This window comes from Moschus berezovskii, chromosome 2 (genome assembly GCF_049115385.1).
Source record: "Moschus berezovskii isolate FMDL1 chromosome 2, NW_MosBer_1.0, whole genome shotgun sequence".
Taxonomy (NCBI): Eukaryota; Metazoa; Chordata; class Mammalia; order Artiodactyla; family Moschidae; genus Moschus; species Moschus berezovskii.
The window spans coordinates 38,843,832-38,871,113 of NC_142461.1; the positions used below are offsets into that span (position 1 = coordinate 38,843,832).

The 27,282-nt window shown below is 38.8% G+C and overlaps 1 protein-coding gene across 5 annotated transcripts in view; it reads right to left on the reverse strand.

Annotated features, from left to right (window-relative positions):
• UNC80 (unc-80 subunit of NALCN channel complex) overlaps positions 1 to 27,282 on the reverse strand; it is a 218,111-nt gene that overhangs the window by 189,355 nt on the left and 1,474 nt on the right. For all 5 annotated transcript variants that reach the window (XM_088842019.1, XM_055398557.2, XM_088842016.1 and 2 more), the window contains exons 3-7: positions 23,856 to 24,012; positions 22,522 to 22,823; positions 12,846 to 12,969; positions 10,750 to 10,823; positions 8,901 to 9,040 (exon numbers count right to left, since the gene is read on the reverse strand). In XM_088842019.1, coding sequence (XP_088698145.1) covers positions 8,901 to 9,040; positions 10,750 to 10,823; positions 12,846 to 12,969; positions 22,522 to 22,823; positions 23,856 to 24,012 — 797 coding nt within the window. The remainder of the gene's footprint in view (positions 1 to 8,900; positions 9,041 to 10,749; positions 10,824 to 12,845; positions 12,970 to 22,521; positions 22,824 to 23,855; positions 24,013 to 27,282) is intronic.

Below are 27,282 nucleotides of genomic sequence, written 5' to 3' on the forward strand. Positions count from 1 at the left end.
ATAATATATACATTTTTATACAGAACTCTGTATATACATTATATATAAAATATAAATATATAATAAATACATAATGTAAATATTTATATATGTAATTTGGGGGGCAGCATATCTCTTATTTGCCTCCAACCCTTGCTCCCTGACCCCATCCACTCTCCACCTTTCTCTACCTCCATGTCTGGAAAGATTGGTCTGTATAGACTGTACAGGAGGCTCCCAGGCCTTTGGTTCCAGGATGAATTCTGCAAAAGGAGGCTACCACAGGACGTGGGAAGGAGAAAGGACACCGATTCCTTCCCCAGACTTCTCCCTCCCAGAGATCTGCTTAGGGCTGTCATAGAAGGTCACAGATCTTATTAATCACTCTCCACAGAGTTCCCCACAGCTGCTCTGTCCCTTTGCCCCTCAAAGAGGGGGATAGGGAGAAGGGAAGTTGGTAAAAATGCAAAACTCCCAAGTCTTATCCCAAAAGTATTAAGCCACTATTGCTGGCAATACAATGTAGGAGTCTTTATAATATCTCCAGGTAATCTTTTTTTTCTTATTGAAATATACTTGATTTCAAATGTTAGATCCAAGTGCATAGCAAAATGATTCAGTTTTCTATTATAGATTATTATAAGATGTTGAATATAATTCCCTGTGTTATACAATAAATCCTTGTTGCTTATCTAGTTTATGTATAGTACTTTATATCTGTTCATCCTATATTCTTAATTTCTCCAGGTAATTCTTAAATAATTTTAATAAGATTGGAGGTCAATTGCCCTAGAGAAACAAATAATGCATGACTTTTGCACTTGTAAGCCAACATCCAAAATAATTCCTACATGGAAACAACTGGAATGATATGTTGGCAGTTTTGTCTCCCTGAGGGTGCCAGATGAGTATATTTATGTCTACACACAAAGTTTATTTGACTGAAAGTAATTACTAATGTACAGTTGAATCTCATAGTTATTAACTACTTTCTAACAGATTCAACTGATAATCAGACATACAACAGCAAAACTCCCACCAATAAAGAGCTGCACTCAGAGACTAAAAACGAGTCTGTAACTTAGGCAATCAAAATTTGCTAAGTAAATTCACATTTCAATTGCTTAATATTTAAAGAAACCCTATTTGAAAGAAGAATGAAGTTAACAGGACATTCTATAGCAAATATTATAACGTGAAGTACCTCAATTTTAAATGTTACTCAAGTACTAGTTTATTTGGCTTAAAGTGTGAGTTACACTGGGGTGAATAATCAACCAAGGGCAAGGATAAACAATAATATTTCACTTAGGACAGAAGTATCACACAATCAACTTGTCACTAAGTAACCAATAAAAGTTATTGTAATTAACTAATTATAATTAACTATCTACCTAATTAGATGTGAGAAAGAAATTTATGTGAGTAAAGATGATATGAAGGCAGCTCATTGTATAATATGATAGAAGAGTTCTTTCCAACTTTAATATTCTATGATTCTATAAGTTATTTTGTAGGAAAAAAATGAAGAATTTCTGAAAGGATGAATATCAGTTTTATTCTAAATGGTATATGTAAAAGTAATGAAGAGGGGTATATATACAAAAAATAATGTTTGTATCTACCTTATAAGCTCATGGATGATTTTCAAATTTTTAAAAATATTTGATACCTTAAAACTTTTTCCATAATTAGCATATATTTCTTTGATATGCATAGAATACATTATGACAAAAAAGGGCATCAAAAATAGATAGAAATTGTCTTAGTATATTTTCCAAGCAACTATGACTTTAAGGAAACCAAGTTATTATTAATTAGTGTTGGGAGATGCTAGTAGAGTGCATCTGAAGCAGGAAAACACTTAAGAAATAATAGGAAATCTATGGAGGCAGAGAACTGTGGAAATTAGTCCTGACCCCTGCAGTACTTAATGAAGCAGAAATTAACTCTATGCATATAGTAATTAAAGATGAAAAATAAAAAACTAGCTATCTCTTCTGTGATTGCAGAGTTCCATAAAGAGTGATGTTTGGTTCAGTCAAGGTCAGGACAAAAGAGATGGTGAATTGGATTTCTTTGATAAAAGCAGATAGCTTTTGTTCCTAACATATTTGCATTGTTTTGTTATTAAAGTTCTCTTTATTTCTGATTAATACATGAACTCCTCCAACGAAGACACATTAGAATTAGCATTTCCTGAAAGGTCTACCTTGTGCATCATTTCCATGGCAACCAGCCACTGCAGCTAGGCAAAGAAGAGACATAATTCATTTTTCTAAAGTGCCACTGAGTTCATATCTAATTCACACATGTAGGTTTATGTGTGCTATGGGTGACTGTGTACAAATATATATGCCAAAGAATGCATGTATACATAAATGATTGAGTGTGGCGGTATTCAAAAAGGGGAAAAAACAATGTCCTTTCACAAAGAGGAAACTTTGAACATCATTGTTATCTTTGTTTTTACAGGCAAATCAAAATAAAGCCATTAACAATTTTATTAGAGGAAAAAAGATCATTTGCTATTTATATTTGCAAATTTCCATGCTTATTATGGTTGAGAAAAATTATGCAGGAAATTTAAGTTCCTGGGTATTTTATGACCTCAATATTTCACCCTAACATTGTTTCACAATTTTTTAAAGTCAGGCAGAAGCACAGTATTATATTTGGAGGTAAGAAATAACATTTAAACTCCTTGGAATATGTATAACAGAATTAGTGAAGAAGGAATATGAAGATACTTAATAACATAATAAAAATAGACATATAGTCATCTATATATATATCTATACATAAAATGATGGTTACATTGTTATCATTATTGTTTATTGAAATTAGCCTCCAAAATAGCCCTCAATCAGTTCAGTTCAGTTCAGTCGCTCAGTCGTGTCAGACTCTTTGCGACCCCATGAATCACAGCACGCCAGGCCTCCCTGTCCATCACCAACTCCCGGAGTTCACTCAAACTTATGTCCATCGAATTGGTGATGCCATCCAGCCATCTCATTCTCTGTCGTCCCCGTCTCCTCCCGCCCCCAATCCCTCCCAGCATCAGAGTCTTTTCCAGTGAGTCAACTCGTCGCATGAGGGGGCCAAAGTATTGGAGTTTCAATACCTGACTCCTAATATTCACAACCTTGTGCAATGTCCTCTCACACTATACTAGGATTGGTTGGTGTGATACACAGAATATAGAAGAATTGATGGCATTTGCCTTGGTAATTAGGTTATAAAAGACACTGAAGATTCCATCTGGAGATTAGGTTATAAAAGACAGTGAAGCTTCCATTTTGGTTCCTCACTCACTTTCTTGGATAATGTGTTTTGGAGGAAACCAGTTGCCATGTCATCAGAAGCTCTTTCAAGAAGCCCCAGTATTGAAGAACTAAACCCTTTGGTCAACAGCTAGATGGATCACCTTGAAAGCAGACTCTCCAGACCATTCAAGTCTTCAGATGACTGCAGATCTGGCTTGTCATTGAGAGACCCCGAGCCACAGTCATTTAGCTAAGCGGTTTCTGGATTTGTGATCCTCAGAAACTGTTTGAGATAATAAATGTCTTTCATTTTAAACTGCTAAGAAATTTTGGTAACTTGTTGTATTGCAATTGTTAGCTAATGCAGATTTTGGTATTGAAAATAAGCATGGAAAAAGAAGTGTCAAGTGAAAAATTGAGAAAGGTGAGCTTGGACATGAATGATCATAAAGACTTAGGTATGATGACTAAGGAGTTTGAAACGTATCCTAAAAGCTATGCATGGCCATTGAGGATTTGTTAACAAGGGAATAGAATGATGAGATATGTATTTTAAATTACTTTTGTAACATTATATAGGTAATGGATTAAAAGGAAGTGAAGCAACACCAAATATAGAGATACCATTAAGATCACCTGCAGAAATATAAATAAGAAATGATAGGGATCTGAAATAAGTCAGTGACTGTAAGGTTGGAGAGAAGGAGAGAATTTGAGAGAGATTAAAAGGCAGAATGTAAAGGTCTTGGAAGGGAGTAAACCTCACATTATTGACTAGAATGTCTGGGTTGATAGTGGTACCATCCACTGAAATACAGGAGGCAGGAGAATGCATTTGGTTTTAGAAAAACTGAGTCTGAGGTACCTGGGAGGAACAGGAAGAGCTTTCTATCAGTCTCTTGATTACATGTGTTCGGAGCTTTAAAGAGTTGTCTAGGTGAGATGTAAAGGTTTGAGGGTCATCAACATGTAGTGAGTGACTGAAACGATGGCAGCAAATAAGACCACTCAGAGGGAGAAGGTGGGAGGAGAGGGAAACACCAACAGTAAGAAGAGGGCCATGGAGGAGAAGCCAAAGGAAAAGTCTGCTAAGACTCAGCTTGAAAGGTAAGGGGAAAGAAACCAGTGTAACATGCAAAAGAAGAGGAAAAAGTGACAGGAGGATAGAGTGGCCATGGGGGTTAAAGTGCTGAAAGATCCAGTTAGGTCAGAACCAAACATGGACTGAGTTTCAGGTCTATTGGGAGAGGTCAGGGGAAAGTGATGTTAAGTATTTGTTCCCCAAAATGACCAATTATGGCAAATAACCACAACACTTCCTCCTTTAATTTAATGAGGGATCAAAAGGAAAAGAGGCTTCCATAAAACCATAATTAAGAAGATGGGTAGATTCTATAGGAATCGCTATGCTCCGCCTAAATACCTGTCTTCTTGTGGAAGAGTAGTGAAGAGTGTAGACCATGGAACTGTCTAGACTGAGCTCAAATCAAGGTCTTCTGCTTTCTAGCTGTGTGTCCTTGAATGAATCATTTAATCTCTCTATGCTTCAGTTCCTCATCTTGAAAATAAGAACAGTGTCTTCTTCGTGTGGCTGTTGTGAAGGTTAAATTTTTTTACTTATTCAGTGCCCTTCATTAAGGCCATGTGCCAGGCACTAGAGATAGAGCAATGAATAAAAGAGATTTGGTCCCTCTGCCCATGCATTTTACAGTCCAGTGAAGGAGATAACTATTAGACAACTAATCTATTAGTTGTTGTCTAATCTATTAGACAACACAGGTCTTTGAATTATGGTTACCAGTTGTACTGTAAGAGAACACATGGAGTTCTGTGATCAGATTTAAAATTTGCTAAAGCTTCTCTAGGAAGTAGGGAAATAATATTTAAATTTAGTCTTGAAGAATGAGGAGCTGGTTAAGTAAAGAGAGATGGAAGAACCATCCAGGCAGATGGAATAACATACGCCAAATCTCAAAGCTAAGAGGAAGTACATTGCATGTGAAGAACTCAAAAGACATTGGAGTCTAGCGATAGGATGTGAGTAATTGCCTGATATCAGACATGAGAACTTGATAGCAGCCAGATAATGTGGAGCTTTGAGACATATTTCAAGGATTTTGAATTTTATCTTGATAGCAGTGGGCAGCCATTGCAAAAGTTAAAGTATGGGAGTGGCATGATTAAGTTTTTTCATGACTCTGTAGATCCTTTATTGGGCAGTTACAACAGTAAATAAGAGGAGACTAATAAGCAGGCAATATATTGTCACCCTGCTTATCTAACTTATATGCAGAGTACACCATGAGGAACGCTGGGCTGGAAGAAGCACAAGCTGGAATCAAGATTTCTGGGAGAAATATCAATAACCAACCTCAGATATGCAGATGACACCACCCTTATGGCAGAAAGTGAAGAGGAACTAAAAAGCCTCTTGACTGATGAAAGAGGAGAGTGAAAAAGTTGGCTTGAAGCTCAACATTCAGAAAACTAAGATCATGGCATCTGGTCCCATCATTTCATGGGAAATAGATGGGGAAACAGTGTATGACTTTATTTTTTTGGGCTCCAAAATCACTGCAGATGCTGATTGCAGCCATGAAATTAAAAGACGCTTACTCCTTGCGAGGAAAGTTATGACCAACCTAGATAGCATATTAAAAAGCAGAGACATTACTTTGCCAACCAAAGTCCATCTAGTCAAGGCTATGGTTTTTCCCGTGGTCATGTATGGATGTGAGAGTTAGACTGTGAAGAAAGCTGATCACCGAAGAATTGATGCTTTTGAACTGTGGTGTTGGAGAAGACTCTTGAGAGTCCCTTGGACTGCAAGGAGATCCAACCAGTCCATTCTAAGGAAGATCAGTCCTGGGTGTTCATTGGAAGGACTGATGTTGAAGCTGAAACTCCAATACTTTGGCCACCTCATGCGAAGAGTTGACTCACTGGAAAAGACTCTGATGCTGGGAGGGATTGGGGGCAGGAGGAGAAGGGGATGACAGAGGATGAGATGGCTGGATGGCATCACCGACTCAATGGACATGGGTTTGAGTGAACTCCGGGAGTTGGTGATGGACAGGGAGGTCTGGCGTGCTGTGATTCATGGGGTCGCAAAGAGTCGGACACGACTGAGTGACTGAACTGAACTGACTGAATAAGCAGGCTGTTGCAGGATTCTAGGCAGGAGGTGATGAGTGGCTTGGACAATATGGTGGGGGCCACAGACATAGGTAGAAGGAAACAGGTTCAGAATACTTTCATACATGATTTTTCTCAGTCTTCCTCATGCCATAAATTTAATAACTACTCAGAGTTATCCAAGCCATAAACTTAAGTTATGCTTGATTCTTTTCTTTCTCTCACTCTTCACATCTAGTCATGGCAGCTCTATTTAAATATGTCCCAATTGCAGCCTCACCTAAGCCTTTCTACCCTTTCTACCTCCACCCTAACCAAGCCGCATTTTCTCCCACCTGGACCGTGGCAAGTGTCTCCTAACTAATCTCTGTGTCTGCTTTTCTTTCCAAGTCTATTCTCATAAACCATCTGGAGTGATCTTTAAGAGGTATAATTCAGTGACATTACACTCTACTGCTCAAACAACTCCAATGAATTTTCATCACACCTGGAACAAAATTTAAATTTCCTACCATGGCCTCCTGGCTGCTCTGTGATCTGACCCCTTATGGCCTCTCTGGTTTGATTCCCTCACCTTGCCCACTTGCTCATCAATAGCCCCTGGTCACACTGGCCTTCCTTCCATTCCTGGAATACACTGAACTTATTCCCACTTTAAAGCCTTTAGGCTTGTTCCCTCTGTCTGTATTGCTCTTCCCAGATTTTTCTGAGGCCATCTCCTCCATATTATTTAGGTCTCTAAGAGAAAGAGCCCACTCCATCCTTGTTTGCCTTTTCCTTAGAGTAAACTGAAAATAATTTATTTATGCATTTACTCTCTTTTATCTGTCCGGTGCCATAAAAAGGTAGATCATTTTAGAACAAAAAGGCAAGTTAATACTGAGAGGAAATATCTATGGATCTTTTTCCAGGGTGGAGAGAGGTATAAGGACATTCTGAATATGTATTCAGAATACATAAAAACTCTTACAATTCAGTAATAAGAGGACAAATGACCCAGTTAAAACTTGGGCAAAATGTTTAAATAGATATTTCACCTAAGAAGATACTCAAATAGCTTATAAAGACATGAAAATATACTTAACATCATTGCTCATGAGGAAAATATAAATTAAAACCACAGTCAGATCCCACATCACACCCACTAGAAAGGCTATAATAAAACAACAATAACACATTCTGTCAAGGATATAGAGAGAATGAACCCCCAGACATTTCTGGTGGGAAGGTAAAATGGTATAGCCATTTTGCAAAACAGTTTGATAGTTCTCAAAAAAAAATTAAATTTACCATACAACCCAGCAATTTCATTCCCAGGTGTCTATCCAACAGAATTAAAAACATTTACTCATCCAAAAATTTATATATGAATGTTTGTCAAAGTATTATTCACAATAGACAAAAAGTTATAAACAACCAAAACATCCATCAACTGATGCATGAGTAAACAAAATGTATTACATCCAAACAACAGAATATTGTATGGATATATTACAGCAATAAAGAAGAATGAATTATTGACATATGCAATGATCTAAAACACCATGCTAAAGGAAAGAAGTCAAATTCTTTTAAAAGACCACACATGGTATGATTCTACTTATTTGGAGTATCCAGAATTGCAACCATATATAGACAAAAAGCATGTTAAGAGATTATCTAGATCAGAGTGTGGGAATGGGAGTGGCTGAAATGGACAGAGGCGATATTTTGGGGGATTATAGAAGTGTTCTGAAATTGAAGTGTGTTGATAGTTGCAGAATTTTGGAAATTTGTTAAAAACCATTAAATTGTACACTTAAAAGGGTGAATTTTATGCTATATAAATTATATTTCAATAAAGCTATTTTAAACATATCTCCTTTTAAAACACTATCTATTAGACAGTAACCTTATTTGGAAACAGATATATACAAATGGTCTCCTCCCCTGTTAGGTGGAGTTTATAGATGGGCACAAAGGCAAACCTCATGAATCCAGGTTTCCTTAATTTCATCAGGGAGCAGGAAGAAGTGGACTAATGTTTGTCCCTAGAGAAGGCATTGGTAAGCAAATTCACTATGACACTAGTTAACAGAGGCAGCTCTGGAATGTTCACAAAGAATAGATTTCCGAATTCCCTGTGTGTACTTTAGAGGCACCCATTCTCAATACAAGGATCTGCTAGTATAAAGTATTTTTATACATTAAAGCGGATCCTTTCACATTCTTTCAACATAATCTTTTGGTAGCATCATTTGAGCTTCCACTTTTAAATATTTAAAATACTATTCAATTCAGACATCTCATTAAATCATGTCTTACCACGTCTGCCTGAATGTGTTTAAATGAGCTATTTATAACTCATTTCTGGACGTATTCACCTGATTACACTCTGACCCAGAATATGTATATATGTATACAAATATCATACATTTACACATTTTAAGAGACAGAGAGGCTATATAAGTAGCTGAAAATGCATATTTAGTTTTGAGGATCTGGAAATGCATTTTTATCCATCATATTGCAGTCATGTACCTGGAGTGCGATGGTCCTCTTTCCTGGGAAGTTTGGGAAGAGAGACTTCCATCAAGGGAGTTTCCTCGGTGGCAGCCTGAAATGGTGGCCTTGGGTGAGATGGAATCTGACTGGAACGTTTCACAGACCACCTGGAGTCCCTTTTGGGGTTGGAGATAGTAGATTAGTGTTGTTTTTTTCTTTTCCTTCAGGAATATCTTCTAGAATTATCATATTATTGTACATATATTGTTTTTTAAATTAAAAAAAATTTTGCAGCATAAATATGTCATAGACAAGTGGATTTTGCCTTCATCTAAGAAGGAATAGAAACAGGCTTCTAAAGAGCCCCTGTATCATTAGAAGCCTTTTAGACTAAGAACCTTTATGTCTTTTATTTCATTTTGCCCTTGATTCTTTTCTCTTTTCACCTCCGTATCCAGTATCTACAGAAGAAGAGCTACAAACCAATAATTCATCAAAGATATGTCAGTACTGAGGTGAATGGAATAGAGGCATGAGGCAGAAAACAAGGGTAAGTGAGAAACAGCTAATCAAATCAAAGTCAAAACATGAAAATGAAAGTGCAAGGTTCAGATTTTTTCATCATTCATCAGAGGGGAGAGGTAAGACATTTTTCCCAAATGAATACAATAACCTTTATTTGTAAGCACAAATTCATTTCACTTTATTGACAGAGCAGCTTACTTTAATTACATTTATCTAATAAATATAATTCTGCCCAGTGTGAGATATTTTCCCATCACATTTATAAATTTCAACTCAGAGCTGTTGATATATGTTTTTCCCGTAGAATAACTTATGCCCCATCGAGAGTGTTATTTCTTAAAAGAGTGTTCCACTATCCCCTCTGACATTCTCCTAAGCCACTGACCCTGATTCTGCAAACTTAGATGCTGAAATGATCACATTTTGCTGCACAAGAATGACAATCACATCAAGATTTCTACCAGGCAGAGAGATTGTAAGAGGCCAAAGATCATGAAAAATACACTATATTTCAAATGTGTTAAAAGTGAAAAAAATTTACATCTGAGAACAGATGAAATAGAGCATATAAATCACAGTGTCTATACTTAGCAATTGCTCTGTAGGAGACATACTAAGATGTTAACATTTTCAGTTTTGAGGGTAGAAAGGATGATGATAATGCATAATAATAATAATCCTGGCAATAATGCATGAGTTGGAAAGAGGATCCAATTTTGATGGATAACAGTAAACTGTATTTTCTACATGTTGAACTGAAAGTGAAAGCAGGTCATCTAACACATATTAAATTTATGATGGTTTACATTTCTATGTGACTTTGAACTACCCTGGGCTTCATTTCTTTCTTTTCTGAATCAAGTAGTGCATGGTGAATTTACATTAAATTATATTCTGTTTTATTACACATTTTCTGTTTTATGTGGATTTGTCTTTAAACTTTAGCTTCTTTTAGGGGTAGGACTGCATCTTAAGCCTCCTCTCTACTTCCTCCTTCACACCTGCTGTAGTATTATTTTACTTATATTAGGGTTGCCTAGCAAATATTGGCAACCCACCCCAGTGTTCTTGCCTGGAGAATCCCAGGGATGGGGGAGCCTGGTGGGCTGCCGTCTATGGGGTCGCACAGAGTTGGACACGACTGAAGCGACTTAGCAGCAGCAGCAGCAGCAGCAGCAAATATTAGGAGATTCAGTAATTGAGAACAAGATACTTTAACGTGGAATGAATAATGATAACTAATATTTATTAAGTGTTACATGCTAGCTACAGAGATAAAGCACTGGTCAAATCCTACCCTTCAAACCTCGCTGTGTTCAAGGAATATCTACCTTTCTTCTCATGGTTATAATATACTTACCTCTCGGTATCTTGTGTCTTGATTTGGTGATTCACAGGTCTGACTTTGACTATTGATAGGAGAGCTTCTCTTAGCTGCAAATATGGATGAAATCCCATCACAAATTTTATAAGATTATATAAGTTATGTAAGGTATTTTATTTCCTTTTTTCTTTTATTTTCTACATATGGTAACGTATATGTTTCAATATGTGCAAGTGTGCTCAGTCATGTCCAGCTGTTTTCAACCCCATGGACTGAAACCCACAAGGCTCCTCTGTCCATGGAATTCTCTGGGCAAGAATACTGGAGTGGGTTGCCATTTCCTCCTCCAGGGTATCTTCGTGACTCAGGGATCAAACCTGGGTCTCTTGCACTGCAGGCAGATTCTTAACCATCTGAGCCATCAGGAAAGTTCATCTCTTTTTTGAATCAAAAACCCATTTTAATAGATCATTAAAACCTTGAAAGAAGACATTTAATAGCATGTATTGTAAGAGAAATCAAGCAACCAATGAAAAAATCTTTGCATTTCTAGGTTATCAATATAGATTTCTTCATCGATTCAGTCCAACTCGATAGGTTAAGGTGCTAAAAAATTAGCCATACTGAAAATTGTAACAGTTAACATCTACATAGTACCTAACATAAGCTTCCCAGCTGACTCAGTGGTAAAGAATCAGCCTGCCAATGCAGGATACGCAGGAGATGTGGGTTCAATCCCTGGGTCAGAAATCCCCTGGAGTAGGAAATGGCAACCCACTCCAGTATTCTTGCCTGGGAAATCCCATGGACAGAGGATCCTATTGGGCTGCAGTCCATGGGGTCACAAAGAGTCGGACAAGATTGAGTGCCTGAGCACACACAGTACCTAACATCTGTCAAGTTCTGTTTTAAGTGTTTTTGCATATATCAACTCATTTTATACTTATAATAACCCTATAATAGCTTATGGTATATTACCAGACCCATTTTACAGATGAAAATATTAAGGAACAAGGAATCTGGGGCTTCCCTGATAGCTCAGTTGGTAAAGAATCCACCTGCAATGCAGGAGACCTTGGTTCGATTCCTGGGCCAAAAAGATCTGCTGGAAAAAGAATAGGCTACCCACTCCAGTATTATTGCCTGGAGAATTCCATGGACAGAGGAGCCTGGCAGGCTATAGTCCATGCAGTTGCATAGAGTCAGATACAACTGAGCAACAAAAACTTTAAAGAAATAAAAGCACTTGGGGGAGGTTAGGTTATATACATGATAAAAGTTCTGGGGTAAAGCATGAACTTTCCAGGCAATTTTCAAGCTATCATGTTGTACTCTTTCTACAGTTTGACAATAGGACTATTTCATTAGACAATCCCAGTAGTGAAATGCTTTGATAGCAAACAACAACAAATCTCCACTAAAGCAAGATTGTTAAGGAAATGCTACTCCATCCATCATAATTATGATTAAGATGAAATAATAATAATGGCTACCATTTATTTACTTCCTATGTACCTGGCATTCTTCTAAGCAATTTTACATATATCAGCTCATTTATTCTTCATCATAATCCTATGCTACTGCTAAGTCACTTCAGTCGTGTCCGACTCTGTGTGACCCCATAGACGGAAGCCCACCAGGCTCTCCCGTCCCTGGGATTCTCCAGGCAAGAACACTGGAGTGGGTTGCCATTTCCTTCTCCAATGTGTGAAAGTGAAAGTGAAGTTGCTCAGTCGTGTCCGACCCCCAGCGACCCCATGGACTGCAGCCCACCAGGCTCCTCCGTCCATGGGATTTTCTAGGCAAGAGTACTGGCGTGGCTTGCCATATAATCCTATAAGTACTTGTTAAACTATATTTATACAGGAGTTATATCTCCCATGAGTAACTCCCATGTTACAGATGAGGAAATGGAGGCACAGAAAGTTTAAATGACTTACCCAAAGTCATACTACCCACAGCATGTTCTCCTGGTTTAGAGTTTCTCATCATGTAAATGAACCCTGCACCCAGGGGCCCTGGATAACTGCCTGGAGGAATTTTCTTCCTCTTGGTTTCTTAAGAGCGAATCACCCATCACCTTCATTCCTATGCATGCTGAGACCATCCCACTAGGTGTTTGAGTCACAAACCTGTAATGATGTTCCTGATGGGCTTCACCAGTGCCGTGAAGCCAGAGACTTCAGGCTGTCTGTGTTCCCACATGGGCTGCCATATAACAAGTCCACTGGCCAGTCGAAATGTGAGGTCAGATTCCTAGAAGAAAAGAAAGAAGATCTATCTCTAAGAACTGGCTGAAGGGAACAGTCAATGCAATAATTAACATCTTTCACCCAGTAGTTTGTGCACAAACTATTGTGTGTAAGATAGGTTCAAGGGTGTATTGTGCAACATGGGGAATATTGCCAACATTTTGTAATAACTAGAAATAGAAATTAACTTTTTAAGATTGTATTTAAAAAGAACATCATTCATAAGATTATTTTCAAAGTAGGCTGATCTTCAAGATCTTCCTTCCTCACTCAGATGAGTGTTTCTAGGGCAAACCAATAGGCTTAAATTATCATCATAATGGGCTTCCTGGGTGACGCAATGGTAAAGAATGCGCCTGCCAAAGTAGGAGACACAGGAGAAACTCAGGTTCAATATCTGGGTCGGGAAGTTCCCCTAGAAGTGGAAATGGCAACCTTCTCCAGTATTTTTGCTTGGAAAATTCCATGGACAGAGAAGCCTGGTGGGGTACAGTCCATGGGGCCACAGAGAGTTGGACACAACTGAGTACACACACATCATCATCGTAATTACTACAAAAATCATGGTGATCTCCTTTAGGCAAAATTAGTAATTCATTAAGATGGAACTTTGGGCAGAGCACAAAATACAAATTATTGTTTTCTATTAGCACTCATTGAGTCCTTTTCATTTCAAGGGCCTAGGCAGATCTCTTTACTTATGGTTATTGATATTGATATTATCCCTCTTAATGATTTAATTGTCCTCTTTCTCTCTCATAAGGCAATATCCTCAGATGCTGGCCATTTTGACTTTCTGTTCTCCAGTCCATCTCTTGTTCTTGCATCTCATGGAATCAGTAACCTACAGTTAGACCCTTCTTGCTGTTGCTGCTGCTAAGTCACTTCAGTCGTGTCCGACTCTGTGTGACCCCATAGACAGAAGCCCACCAGGCTCCCCCTTCCCTGGGATTCTCCAGGCAAGAACATTGGAGTGGATTGCCATTTCCTTCTCCAATGTGTGAAAGTGAAAAGTGAAAGTGAAGTCGCTCAGTCGTGTCTGACTGACTGAGCGACCCCACGAACTGCAGCCTACCAGGCTCTTCCATCCATGGGATTTTCTAGGCAAGAGTACTGGAGTGGCTTGCCATTGCCTTCTCTGTAGACCTTTCTTACTATATTATTTTGTATTGTTGCCTTCTCAACAATCTAATTCCCTGAGGGCAGAGATGTAGCCGGCATTCTCCTCCTCCACAACCTCTGTCACCATCACAATACTAAATTCAGTGTTAGGCATTGGGTACACAATAGGTGCTCAATAAATATTTGCTGAATTGCACTGACTTTACAACCCGTTGCTAAGTCACTTCAGTCATGTCCGACTCTGTGTGACCCCATAGATGGCAGCCCACCAGGTTCCCCTGTCCCTGGATCCTCCAGGCAAGAACACTGGAGTGGGTTGCCATTTCCTTCTCCAACGTATGAAAGCAAAAAGTGAAAGTGAAGTCGCTCAGTCGTGTCTGACTGACTGAGCGACCCCATGGACTGCAGTCTACCAGGCTCCTCCATCCATGGGATCTTCCAGGCAAGAATACTGGAGTGGGGTGCCATTGCCTTCTCCGTTACAACCCATACTCATTCAATTTGTCTACCACCAAATGTCTCTGCCAGGAAGCACATTCTCTGCTTCATCATTATATCACTTTGAGTGGCTGAGAAGTTTAAAATGCAGTTTTGTAAGTACAAACATATAACACTCTGAGATTACATTTTCAACAACGCAGTCTCTCACATCAATGTCGACATGAAAGCAGAGAGTGTGATTGCAGATTAATGAGCACAACTGAGACCCAGGAATTCACGTAGGGTGGTGATCTACAACCCTGGCTTGTATATAGTATAATCACCCAGGGAGCTTTTAAAACCTAGGAGGCTCAGGTCTCACTTCTTCCCCTAACCAGACCAATTAAGTTAGAAGCACTGTGAGGTTTGCTTAAGTTCCCCCTAGTGAGTCTCATGTTAGCTATGGTTGAAAACCACTGATCTAGAAGACTTTTTTGAAAAAAAAAAGTTGAAAAAGTTAGGAAGAAAAAGATTCTGCAAATGGTGAATCAATGCAGCTCAATATCAAAGGAAGCCTCAACTGGAAAGACTAGCTGAAATCCCTGAATAAATCTCGATGTTGGTATAGAGGGGACTGTAAGCTACAGACCAAGATCCTGGCACCACAGTGGTACTTATTATGGAGAAGCATCCAGTGGCCATATTGGAAAAGCACATAAAGCATTTGGTCAAATTCATTCAACAGTCATTCTACAAATATTTACAGACCACCTACTGTACCTGTCCTATTCGAGGTTCTGGGATACAACAGGGAACAAAGGATACAAAAAAAATCTCTGCTCCCCAGTGCAAAGGAGAAGGAAAGCAGATGGAGAGAAATGGCAGGCAAGGTGTCAATGTTTTAGACAGAAAGGCCAGGGAAGGCCTTCTCGTGCAGGTGATTTTTGAGTAAGGATCTAAATGAAATGAAGGAGCTGCCATGTAGCTATTTCCCAAAAAAGCATTTTATAAAAAGGGATCAGCAAGTGTAAAGGTCCTAGGTATGTCTTGTGTGTCAAGAAACAGCCAAGAGACTGTGAGCATGGAGTCAAGTGAATGACAGAGAGTGAAAAAAAATAAGATCAGGGACATTATTGAATTTCAAATAATATAGCCTGATGGGTCATGGTAAGTTCAGTTCAGTCACTCAGTCGAGTCCAATTCTTTGCAACCCCATCCACTGTAGCACGCCAGGTTTCCCTGTCCATCACTAACTCCCAGAGCTTGCTCAAACTCATGTCCATCGAGTTGGTGATGCCATCCCACCATCTCATCTTCAGTCATCCCCTTCTCCTGCCTTCAATCTTTCCTAGCATCAGGGTCTTTTCTAATGACTCAGTTCTTTGCATCAGGTGGCCAAAGTATTGCAGTTTCAGTTTCAGCATCAGTCCTTCCAGTGAATATTCAGGGTTAATTTCCTTTAGGACTGACTGGTTTAGTAAGGACGTCAGCAATTATTGAGTAACATGAGAAGCCACTGCAGGGGTTTTGAGTAGTAGAATGACATGACTTGATATTTATTTTGATAGGATCACCCAGGCTATTGAGAATAGTTTGAGAAAGGGCAAGGGTGGAGACAGAATTTAGGAAGCTATTATTATCATGTAGGTGAAAGATCATTAGACTAGGGGGTTAATAGAGGATAAAATTAGTAGAGGGCAAAATGCTGATTGACTAGAAGTGGAGTGTAGGAGAAAAAGATGTCAAAGATCTTGGGCCTTGTCACTGATAAAGATGGGCAAGATGAAGAAGAAACAAGTCTGGGGATATCAGGAGTCTAGTTTTAGACATGGTAAGTTTGAGAGGTCTGTTAGACTTTCAGCTAGACTTATTGAGTAAACAACTAGATGGACAGGTCTGAAGTTAAAGGGAAAGAATCCCTCTTCCTTTGAAATAAACATGGGGAAGACTGCCTGGTATCACGTGTGGTATTAGATCCAGCAAGCAAGGAATTAACAGTGTGCAAAGTATATCAGATTTGTCTCCAGAAAAGCAGAATGCTCAATTCACCAGGTTTTGATAATTTCTTAGTTTCAGAGATGGGTTATTTTCCATGTTTATTCTAAGTAACCTTGGCACAAAACTCCAATGGCCATGGCAACAGGAAGTGAGTTCTCTTAACCTGACATCCTGGCTTTTAACATCTGCTCTCTCAATGTGACAATTACCACTCAAGACGGTCACCGTCATTATTTTGTTTTTTGTTTGATATACTTCCAGCTAGACTGTATATTTCTTGAAGATAAATTGAGATCTCCTTCTGTGTATTTTTCCTTGAATATCAATACATAACTGTTGATTAACTGAACATACATTAGCTCTCCAAATAACACCAGCTCAATCTAATCATTCTTTAGGCCCAAATACCTGCAGAAGCTATGGCCAACTCTTATGTGGATGTGTCCCTTTGTACATCCTTTTAAGCTGGGTGAACGCATGAACTCTGAGAGCTAACTCCACTTCTAGAGTCCCCTTCAATGGCTCACTAAGTTGGATATATGCACACATGAACAGAAGCTCTGTAGTGGGAGAAGGTGCTCTTTATCATTCAAATAGCTGTGGGGTGAATGGTCTGGAAAGGTTCTAAGAAAAACCAGAAGGTGTAAGCATTCAAAAAATCAACATTTCCACATTACAGTTTCTTTTCTAGCTTGCAAAGAAAATCTGTTTCCGTGATGACATGAAGCAATTCTAAATGTGTTTTCTAGTAGCTTAGAGACATCTGCTTAAACAACTATTATTTTGAATTCTGTTTTAAAGTTGTTTACTTTAGACATATGAATTTTATAAAAATCTCCTTGAGGGCTTGTATTTTGTTTAATTCCCTGCAGTTTCTCCAGCACTTTGAACAGTGCCTAGCCTTCAGTAGGCATCCAATAAATATTTATTGAAGGAATAAGTGAATATAATCAAATCAAGAAAATATTGACAGCACCTTTAAAGTGGATTCCTTAGCTGTAACACACGTCATCATTTAAATTTGGCCTAAAATTATAATATTTGGCAGGATATTCAGAATATTAATTTTCTTATACAATATTTGAGCTAGTTTTAAGTTAAAAGTATTAAAATCCATTCAATTATACACTGTCCTACAAAAGAATGAGTCATTTAGATTTATTTGATAATTAGTAAACTAATTCATTCAGCAAATATTTATTAAATAGCTACAAAACACAAACATTAATGTTAACTACCCCAGATACAATGATAATTTCTATTCTCAAACCATTTGGAATCTAGTGGGAGAGATGGACACACAAAGAGATAAGAATAATAAATAAACTAAAAATAACAATAAAAATACGTCTAAAATATTATACAGATAGAGAAGAGGGGAGCCTAGATCTTGAATGAAATCATAAAGAATGAGTAGGAATTTTCTAGGCAGAAGTGTAGGTTATGAGGGCATTCCATGTAACATGACCAGCATGAAAATAGGTTTGGAATAAACCACGTTATATTCTCATGGAGACTTCAAGCATTTGGAGCTCATAGGCAGGAGAGGTAGCCAAAAAAACACAAAACATGGAGGCCCCAGTTATCACACAAAGAAGCTAGAGTTTCACCCTCTGTATAGCGAGAAATTAACAAATTAAGCATATCGGTGATATAGTTAGATCTGCGTTTAGAGAGATCACTTTGGTGTTAAGGTTGGATTTTAGGAGACAAGCCAGGAGACTGTAAATTCAGTTAGACAATGGCCCAAGTAAGAGGTCCAAGGAAGAGATGATGAAAGTTTGAGTTATGGAGTAAATAGGGATAAAAAAGGTAGAAATATTTAGGAGACAAAATGTGTAGAACTCTGCGATTAGCAGAATGTGTAGGTAAGGATGAAGGAGTAATCAAAGGAAGCTCCTAGGTTTTGAGTTTATGTGAATGGGTCCATCATCTGAAATACAGAACATCAGGACAAGAGCTCATTCCAGGGGAAATCTGGAATGTCTATAGATCATCTATTTGGAGAAACTGGTTGAAAAGTTGGTCTAAAGGCCAGAAGAGAAGACTAGTTTAGAGATATAAAATTAGATGACCTCAGTCTATCAGGACACAAATGGTAAATAAATGAAGCAGGAGAGGAGGTCTTCCAAAGAAAAGATACAGTGGGAAGTGCAAATCGTCTAGGTTGCATCTCTGGGGAACCCCAATGTTACAGGGGCAGGCAAAGAAGATGAGCTCTCAGAGGAGACAGAACAGAAAGAGCCAGAGATGCAACGAAAACTGGTAGAGTGTGGTGTCACCAGAGGAAGGGAAAACTTCAAGAAGAAATGAAGGTAAGTTCAAATGCAGCTGAGGTTTAATGAATTGAAGACAGCAAAGTAAAGATTAGGTTCAATAGCCCAAGGCTGTTGATGACCTTGGTTAGAAGAGTTCTAGCACGATAAGCAAGAAACAGTACAGCTTTGTAGAAAGTCAGATGGAATTGGATTTGAATCCCACCTTGCCTATTTAATGAGCTTGATTATTACCTCTCTGAATTTCAGTTTCCTCTTTGGTAAAGTCTACCCTCTTGTGGGTGTTTGTAAGAATTAGAAATGATAGGTGAGAACTGTTACATACTAGAGGGAAACAGAAGCAAGTGGAAGGGATTGGGAAGGTGAGAAGAGGAGCACAGGCTCATGCCTCGGCTGGATTTCAGCCCTTCATTACTCCCTCAACACCATGTCCTATAAGAGCCTCAACCTACAACACTGTCTATGTGAGCATGGGGTGGGGACTTGAGGGAGACAAGAAACGGACCGACAAGTGAGGCATCACGTGGAGCTTGATGGCACAACGTGTAGACATACCAGTTTAGATGGCTGTTGGATTCTGCCCCAGGAGCATGCAGATCTCTGGGGCTGGAAATAAAAGGTGGCTTTTGGTCTTGATCTTGGGCTGGAGTTTCTGAAGATCAAGTGCAATGGAAGAATAAGGAAGCCATTAATGGTGCTGATGAGGAGCAGTTGACATGGCTAGAGCGTGGATATGAAAGGAAAGTAGGGCCTGATAACTAGCAGGCAAATGAAAATTCTAGGTCAGTAGATCTCAATCCAGGGCAATTCTCACCCCTCCCCACTCCTTAGGGATATCTGGCAATGTCTAGAGTCATTTGTGCTTGTAACAAATCAGAGGGAGGAGGTGTTACTGGCATCTAGTAGGTAGAAGCCAGAGATGTTATTCAATACCCTACAAAGCACAAGACAAAGAATTATCTGGACCCAAATGCCAATGGTGCCACAGCTGAGAAACCCTGATCAAGGGATTGTACATTCCCCACTGAAAAAAGCAAACCCCTCACTCAGATTTAAAAAAAACCCTTATAGGGAAATCTATTGACTCATTAATATTTTTGTTCCCTATGGCATCTAGAAAAACATTTCTCTCATAGCAATAATAAAATGATAAAACAATAATGCTAGTAATAATAGCCAGCAATAATTGTAGAGTACAATACTATGTATTAATCACAGTGCCATGTTTTATAGGGATTGTTTTTCTTCCTTATAAATACTGCTATCCCAGGCCAGAGGTAAACTTGGGGACCTTGAGCCAGCTTTTCTCAACGATCTGTGTAGTCTCCCCTGAAAGAAGATCTGGCTCCTCTTCTACTCATAATTCATAATGCTGATAGCTACAAAACACCAATGCTAAATACTACCACTTATTGATGCTTTTTGCGCATCAGGTGAGCACTTTAATTTGTTTAATCCTCACAATACTCCATAAAATTATTCTCATGTTCAATTTATACTTGAGAAAACTTGGGCTCAAAGAAGTTAATTGTTCAGTGTCCTTTCTACATAAAATACAAAGCAGCAAGCACTGGATTCTAACTCAGGACTGTTTCCAAAACTTACATTCTCTGCATGTTTCCAAATAAAATTATAGTCATTCTGGACACTCGCACGTTTTTTAATCTAGATAATGTTTCTTTACAAATAGATATGTTATGGGCTATTTTATTAAGGAGTTTTCTTTCTTGCCTTTTCCATTTAAGGGACTATGTGCCTACATATATTTGCTACTTTTAGCACCTGGATAAGCTTCTAATAGTAACTTGGGTTTATTCAGTGACAGTCATTAAATATTTATTGACTGTCTCATATATGCAGACACTATTCTAGACACATCAGATACCACTGTGACCTGGACAGGCAGTGTCCCTTTGCTCAAGAACCTCAGGTTTGGTGGGGGTGATGGGTAACAAACATGCAAAGAAACAAAAAATAAATTCAGGTACTGATCAGTGCAGAGAAGGAAACAATGAAAAACATAGATCATGTACTAGAGGCACTAAAGTAGCCAGGGAAGTACTTCTGGGTCGGTAACAACTACATGGTGAGTAAATTGATGAGGAGAAGATGACCATGTGAAAATCTAGGGGTGGCAGGTGGGAGAAAACGATTCAAATAGAAGGAAAAAACCAGCGCAAAGATCTGAAAGATAAAACAACGTTCTTGGGTTTGAGAGTGAACCGTTGGTGAGCCTGCAAATTTGGAAACAAAAGAGAGGCCAGGTGAGCAGAATTCTTGTCGTGCAGGTCTCATCAGCCAGGGGGACTGTCTCAGTTAATGTTTCCATTAAGCGTAACCTTTATCAAAGACTTTTAAAAATAGAAAATGTAATGTTTTTAAAGCAGAAATTTAATTAAACCACATTTAATTTTTTTTTTAATAATTTTGATAGACAACGTGGCCAGTGCATGTGAAGCACTTTAGGAGTCCACAGGTAATTTCAGTTCTAGTCCTACCAGCAATGGGACAGAATCAATCAAAAGTGAACTTTAACTGGAAATAAAATGGATGAAAAGACACTCTAGTCCATCCCCCCTCATAATGGTTGTTAATGGTCTTACGACCACCTTCATATATATATGTGCTTAGTTGCTTAGTCGTGTCTGACTCTTTGCGACCCCATGGACTGTAGCCTACCAGGATCCTCTTTCCATGGGGATTCTCCAGGCAAGAATACTGGAGTGGGTTGCTATTTTCGCCTATATCATATATATAGAATATATTGCAAAAATGAAACATTCATTAAGATTTTAATATTCTGTTAAAGAATAGTTGAGCATATTAATTCCTTCTATCTCTTATCAGAGCACTTAGATGGGATGTTGCAATTTATTCATTCTCAGAAGTAATAAATAGTTCTTGATTTCTTTCCATGTACTTGATTTTCCCCCATGTACTTTCATGTACTGTGTCTTCACATATGTTCACCCCGTGTTTGAATATCCAAAATTTAATGCAATGGAGGATCCAAGAGGTTAAGTAAGATCACCTAGATCACACAGCTAGAAAGTGGTAGCACAGTGACTTAAGATAATATTGTCTCTTTCAGATCCAAGGGGTACCGGTATATAACTGCATTTTAATACAATTTGTTTCCATGAAATACGTCTTCCATTTTACACATTGAAAAATATTTTGAAAAGAAATTCATACATGGTACACCAAACTGTCAAAAAGTCTGCAGCACATAAAAAGTAAAAGCTTCTCCTCTAGACCCTGCATTGTGTTCTGGAATTACAAAAGAGATAGTGACTAGGTTTCCATGGGGAAGGTCAGAGGAAAAGCTTCATGGAAATGATGACACGGAAGTTTGAAGAACCATGGAGCAAAACGAGGGCAGAGCTAACAGCAAGTGCATATTCAGGGAATGGTTCACATGGCTCCCAGAACTGTATCATGGGGTGGGCAGTAGGGATTGGCAGTGGTCAACTGAGAAGACTTAAGCTGCAGATCACAGTTGACTTTATATGTCATATTTAATATGTTGGGCATTATCATGGGGCAGATGGAGAACTATCAAAGATTTTTAAGTAGGAGAATCATGGTTTTGAAATAATGTTTAATATCTTAATATAGAAACAAAGCTCTCTTACTATAAACTCATACAAAGACATGGGACACAAATATGGAAATATCATCTGAAGCTCACCCTCACCTGACCTCTAGTCCCCCTTAACCCTAATGAGCTTTCTGCTTACCTTGATCCTGTGTACCAGAGGAGCAAACAGAAAAACAAAGAGCTCCACAGTAGCCATGGAGTTCTGGAAAATCTTCCTTCGGTTGTTTTCTTCCTCATCATTGGAGGTGCTTTGGCAAGGTTGCCCTGGAGAACCCTGGTTTTCAACCTGGTGGATGAAAGCACTGCTGCTGCCACCCCAGCTGGAACCTCGGTCTGTGCCCCCAAAACGTTCGCTGTTGCAGTCCTGTGGGGCTTCCAGGAGCATCCAATGCAGGGTATGAAGGAGCTTTGTCTCAGCAACACCCAGTTTATCCTGGTGCCCTGCATAGCACAACCACACAGTCAGGGTAAGGCAGACTCTGTGACCACGACAATGATGTCAGCCTTGCACCTGGGAAGAACATCCTTGCTTTAAGTTTCTGTGGCTTGATTTCCTGGGAGACACTAGCATTTCTCTGCACCACTTACAGCCACTGTTAGAAGGGTCCATTCTTGTTTGGGGACTTTCTAACTGGCTGCAATCTTTACAGAATGATATGTTGCCATAGGAAAAGAAACTGCATGCATCACATCTCTTCAGCCAGATACCCACATACATTTCCAAATAAAGAGCACAATGGTTAAGAATATTGGTTCTGAAGATAGCTACTCCATTTTGCATGCATATGTGCTTATTATTCCCAATCTAGGGATCAAACCCATGACTTCTGAGTCTCCTGCATTGCAGGTAGATTCTTTATCCACTGAGCCACCTGGGAAAAGCTGGTGTGATTAGGAAAGGCCCCTCTATGAAGGTAACACTTGAATAAAGATCCACATAAGGGGAAGGAACCAGATGGAGAAGGGCTTGGGATAGATGGTTAGGACATAATGCTATGTGGGAAAAGCAATCTGCAAAATAATCTAAGCAAGAAAAATAACACATATGTGCAGGCATGCACACATACACATAGTAATACAAAGCTGGGAAAAGATCTGGAGGGGAGCATGCGAAATTCATGAAGGCGACTGCTTTAGACATTGGGAGGACTGAAGGAAAACTCTGGTCAGAACTCATCTTGAATAGGTGAGAGGCCTTAGTTTCTTTATAATATCCTAATGTTCAAAAGGAGGACATATTCACAGTTTACTTGTAAAATTAAAAAATTTTTAAAAAGAGAGCTAGCTCCCTCATTGGCAAAATGGAGATAACAGTGATATGAAACTAAGGGGGATTTTGTGAGAATTAAATGAGAATGTGTGCCAAGTGCCTGGGAAAGCAGTAATGCAGGTTGCTATTGTGGGTGCTATTATGAGTGTTACCATGAATGAGGACAGTGGTATGTTATGAAGAAGAAATGCAGGTACACCAACCTAGCTTGTTTCTGTTTGACAGCAGGGTTGCAGTGCAGTGGAGGACATGAGGCAAAGCAGCTTGCACCAGTTCCCATCTGGAAATGCTCTGGATGGCTTCAGAGAGGGCTGGAGAGAGGCCATGCAGCTTGTTTTCTACCAACACTCGTTCAAAGGACTATAGACGCCAAAAAAAAAAAATTAAAATAAGAAATTAGAGATTCTGATGGGTGGAAAAATAGACAAGGTATTGTATATCCTAAAAGATGCAAATCACTAGTCTAAATTCTTTAGAGAGCACTCACATTGCATTTCATTGTACATGTTGACATGAAATAAGTCAACGATAATTTCCTATTATCTACCCATTTTCAAACAGGCTTCCCAATTGGCCTGCATGCTAAGTTGCTTCAGTCATGTCCGACTCTTTGCGACCCTATGGACTATAGCCCCCTAGGCTCCTCAGTCCATGGGATTCTCCAGGCAAGAATACGGGAGTGGGTTGCCACTTCCTACTCCAGGGGATCTTCCCAACCCAGGGATGGAACCCGCTTCTCTTATGTCTCCTGCACTGGTAAGCAGACTCTTTTACCACTAGCGCCACCTGGCCCCAATAATCGCTAATGGTAAAGAACTTGCCTGCAAATGCAGGAGTCAAGAGATGGAGGTTTGATCCCTGGATCATTAATATTCCCTAGAGAAGAAAATAAAAACCCACTTCTATATTCTTGCCTGGAAAAATCCCATGGACAGAGGAGACTGGCGGGCTCCATGGGGTTGCAAAGAACTGGACACGACTGAGCACACCCATTTTTAAGTTTTTGATCCAAAGTATATTGCTTGAATTATTAAATAATTTTTATTTCTATCAAAATAAGCTCCCATCAAAAAGAGTACAACACATTTAACTATATGAAGTATGTAGAAGTAGTATTTTATAAAATGCTGTTGGATCACCTAAAGGAGCTATCACTGCTGCAGACCAAGGTGAGATGTCTTTTGTAAAAGCATCTGGAGGGACAGAATTTTTCTGAACGTGCAATAAATGTTAAATAAGATAGACCTCTTACAAGAGATCTGATTTTGGGGTCCCTGAATTATTCCATGTGCCTAGCAATGACCTGGCATAGGACACCCCTTATATAATGTGTGGAACCATAAGATAGTAAATATACCTATTGAATAAAGAAAGAAAAGGAGGAAGAGAATAAGGGAGGGAGAGAGGAGGAAAATAAGCCATTTTTTTTGCTTTGCTGGTTTATTAAGTCTTCTGTCCTGGCCAAGGATGCAGTACTTTCAGCAGCGAAGCACCTACCCCTCCCCCCAGAACAAGTTTGACCTATTGAGTTGTTCTTTTCCTTTTGAAGGTGGAGGAAGTTATTATTGTAGGTATTATTGTAGGGTATTGGAGAAAGTGTAGTTACCAAATATTAGAATAAATTTAATAAACACTTGATTTGTATGAACAGAACCTGATTGCTACTTGATGTCCCAAGTGGTCTAGAGAATTGTGTTCTCCATGATCATAATACCAGTCCCAAGTGCTCAAGCTGTATTATTGGAATTATTAGGATATATAAGAAAAATATGACTTAATACAAAGATTCTCCAAAGAAAGCTATTTACATTTGACTCAAGAAAGAAAATAAATTCTCTTTCATAATGAAAGGCATGGTGGGGTTTGGTAAGGAGTTTGATCAGAGATGTAGTCTCTGGGGTTTTCTTAAAGAAACTAGATAAAGGCAGATCCAAACACTTTAAAATTCCTCGGCCCTTGGTTCCTAACTATTCATTAAATAAAGGGTGTGTATGTTAGACATTAAAAGATTATACATAATTTATACAATCTGGATGAATGCAATTTTAGAGGATGAGTTATATACCTTATAACCTCAGGAAGCTTTACATACTTACTGTCATTTTCTTCTTAAATGTTACTAATATAACTTTTTGTCATTTTAAACCAGGGAAATTGTTTTCTATACTTACATCACTATCTGCAGCTATGACTGTGACTTAGTTACTTGATATTATGTGACTACATTAAAATGTCAGACATATCTTTGCCAAGAAGAGAGAAAAGTCAGGGTTATTTTAAGCTAGCATAACTGTAAGCTTGGTTTGAGGAAGACTCAGAGATTTCAAGTGTCAAATTGCTTTAACCTGAGCTTAGTACAATAAATTCCATTAGAAAGTTAGATATAAAAAATATATGTGACAATTTTGAAGAGCAGGAAATGCAACAAAATAAATCCCTATTTGAGTGTGTTTTGTGCATATATGTGTGTGTATGTGGGGTGTTTAATTTTCCAGTTGGCTTCTGTAATAGTTTGTGGCCCTAACACATTTCAGAGCTCCTTACTAGAAGGTCATTTATTCTCTGTCTGGTCATTTGCAAATATCATGGCAATATCCAAATGAGTAGGTTTCTTCTTTTATGCTATAATATGTACAATGTGGGGTTTCCCTGGTAGCCAGATGGTAAAAAATCTGCCTGGAATTCAGGAGACCCTGGTTCGATTCCTGGAGAAAGGATAGGTTCAGTTCAGTTCAGTTCAGTTCAGTCGCTCAGTCATGTCTGACTCTTTGCAACCCCACAAATTACAGCACGCCAGGCCTCTCTGTCCATCACCAACTCCCGGAGTTCACTCAAACTCATGTCCATCGAGTTGATGATGCCATCCAGCCATCTCATTCTCTGTCGTCCCCTTCTCCTCCTGCCCCTAATCCCTCCCAGCATCAGAGTCTTTTCCAGTGAGTCAATTCTTTTCATGAGGTGGCCAAAGTATTGGAGTTTCAGCTTTAGCAGAGAGTCCCATGAACTGCAAGGAGATCCAACCAGTCCATTCTAAAGATCAGTCCTGGGTGTTCATTGGAAGGATAGGTTACCCACTCCATTATTCTTGCCTGTAGGGTTCCATGGACAGAGGAACCTGGCAGGCTACAGTTCATGGAGTTGCAAAGAGTCAGATATGACTGAGTGACTTTCATATACAATATAATGACCTTTATGTGAGCTCCAATTTTTAATGAAGTCTGTAAAAAACCCATTTTAATTTTGCTTCACAGTTTTTCATCTTGTCTTTAGTTTTTAAAAAGACAATCTTTAAGTCATGAGATCCCTTAGAATCTCAGGACAAGTGCACTCTATTTTGCATAAATATTAATAGCATTATTATCATAATTATTTCATATCATCCACTTTGGAGTTGCACAAAAAGTGGAAGATATAAAAGTTCAGTATTGCATATTACTTTGAGTAGTTCATAGGCTTGCATTTTATGAGCTTCCTCTACACAATATAATGTCTTGTTGATTTGATAACATTTCTCAGTTTTGTTGATTAAGGATTTGGCTGTTACACTCGCCCTCTGTCTCCTGATTCTCTGTTATTTCCCCAGTCTCTCTTCTTCTGCTCTACTCCCCACTTAGGGCCTTCAGACTCAAC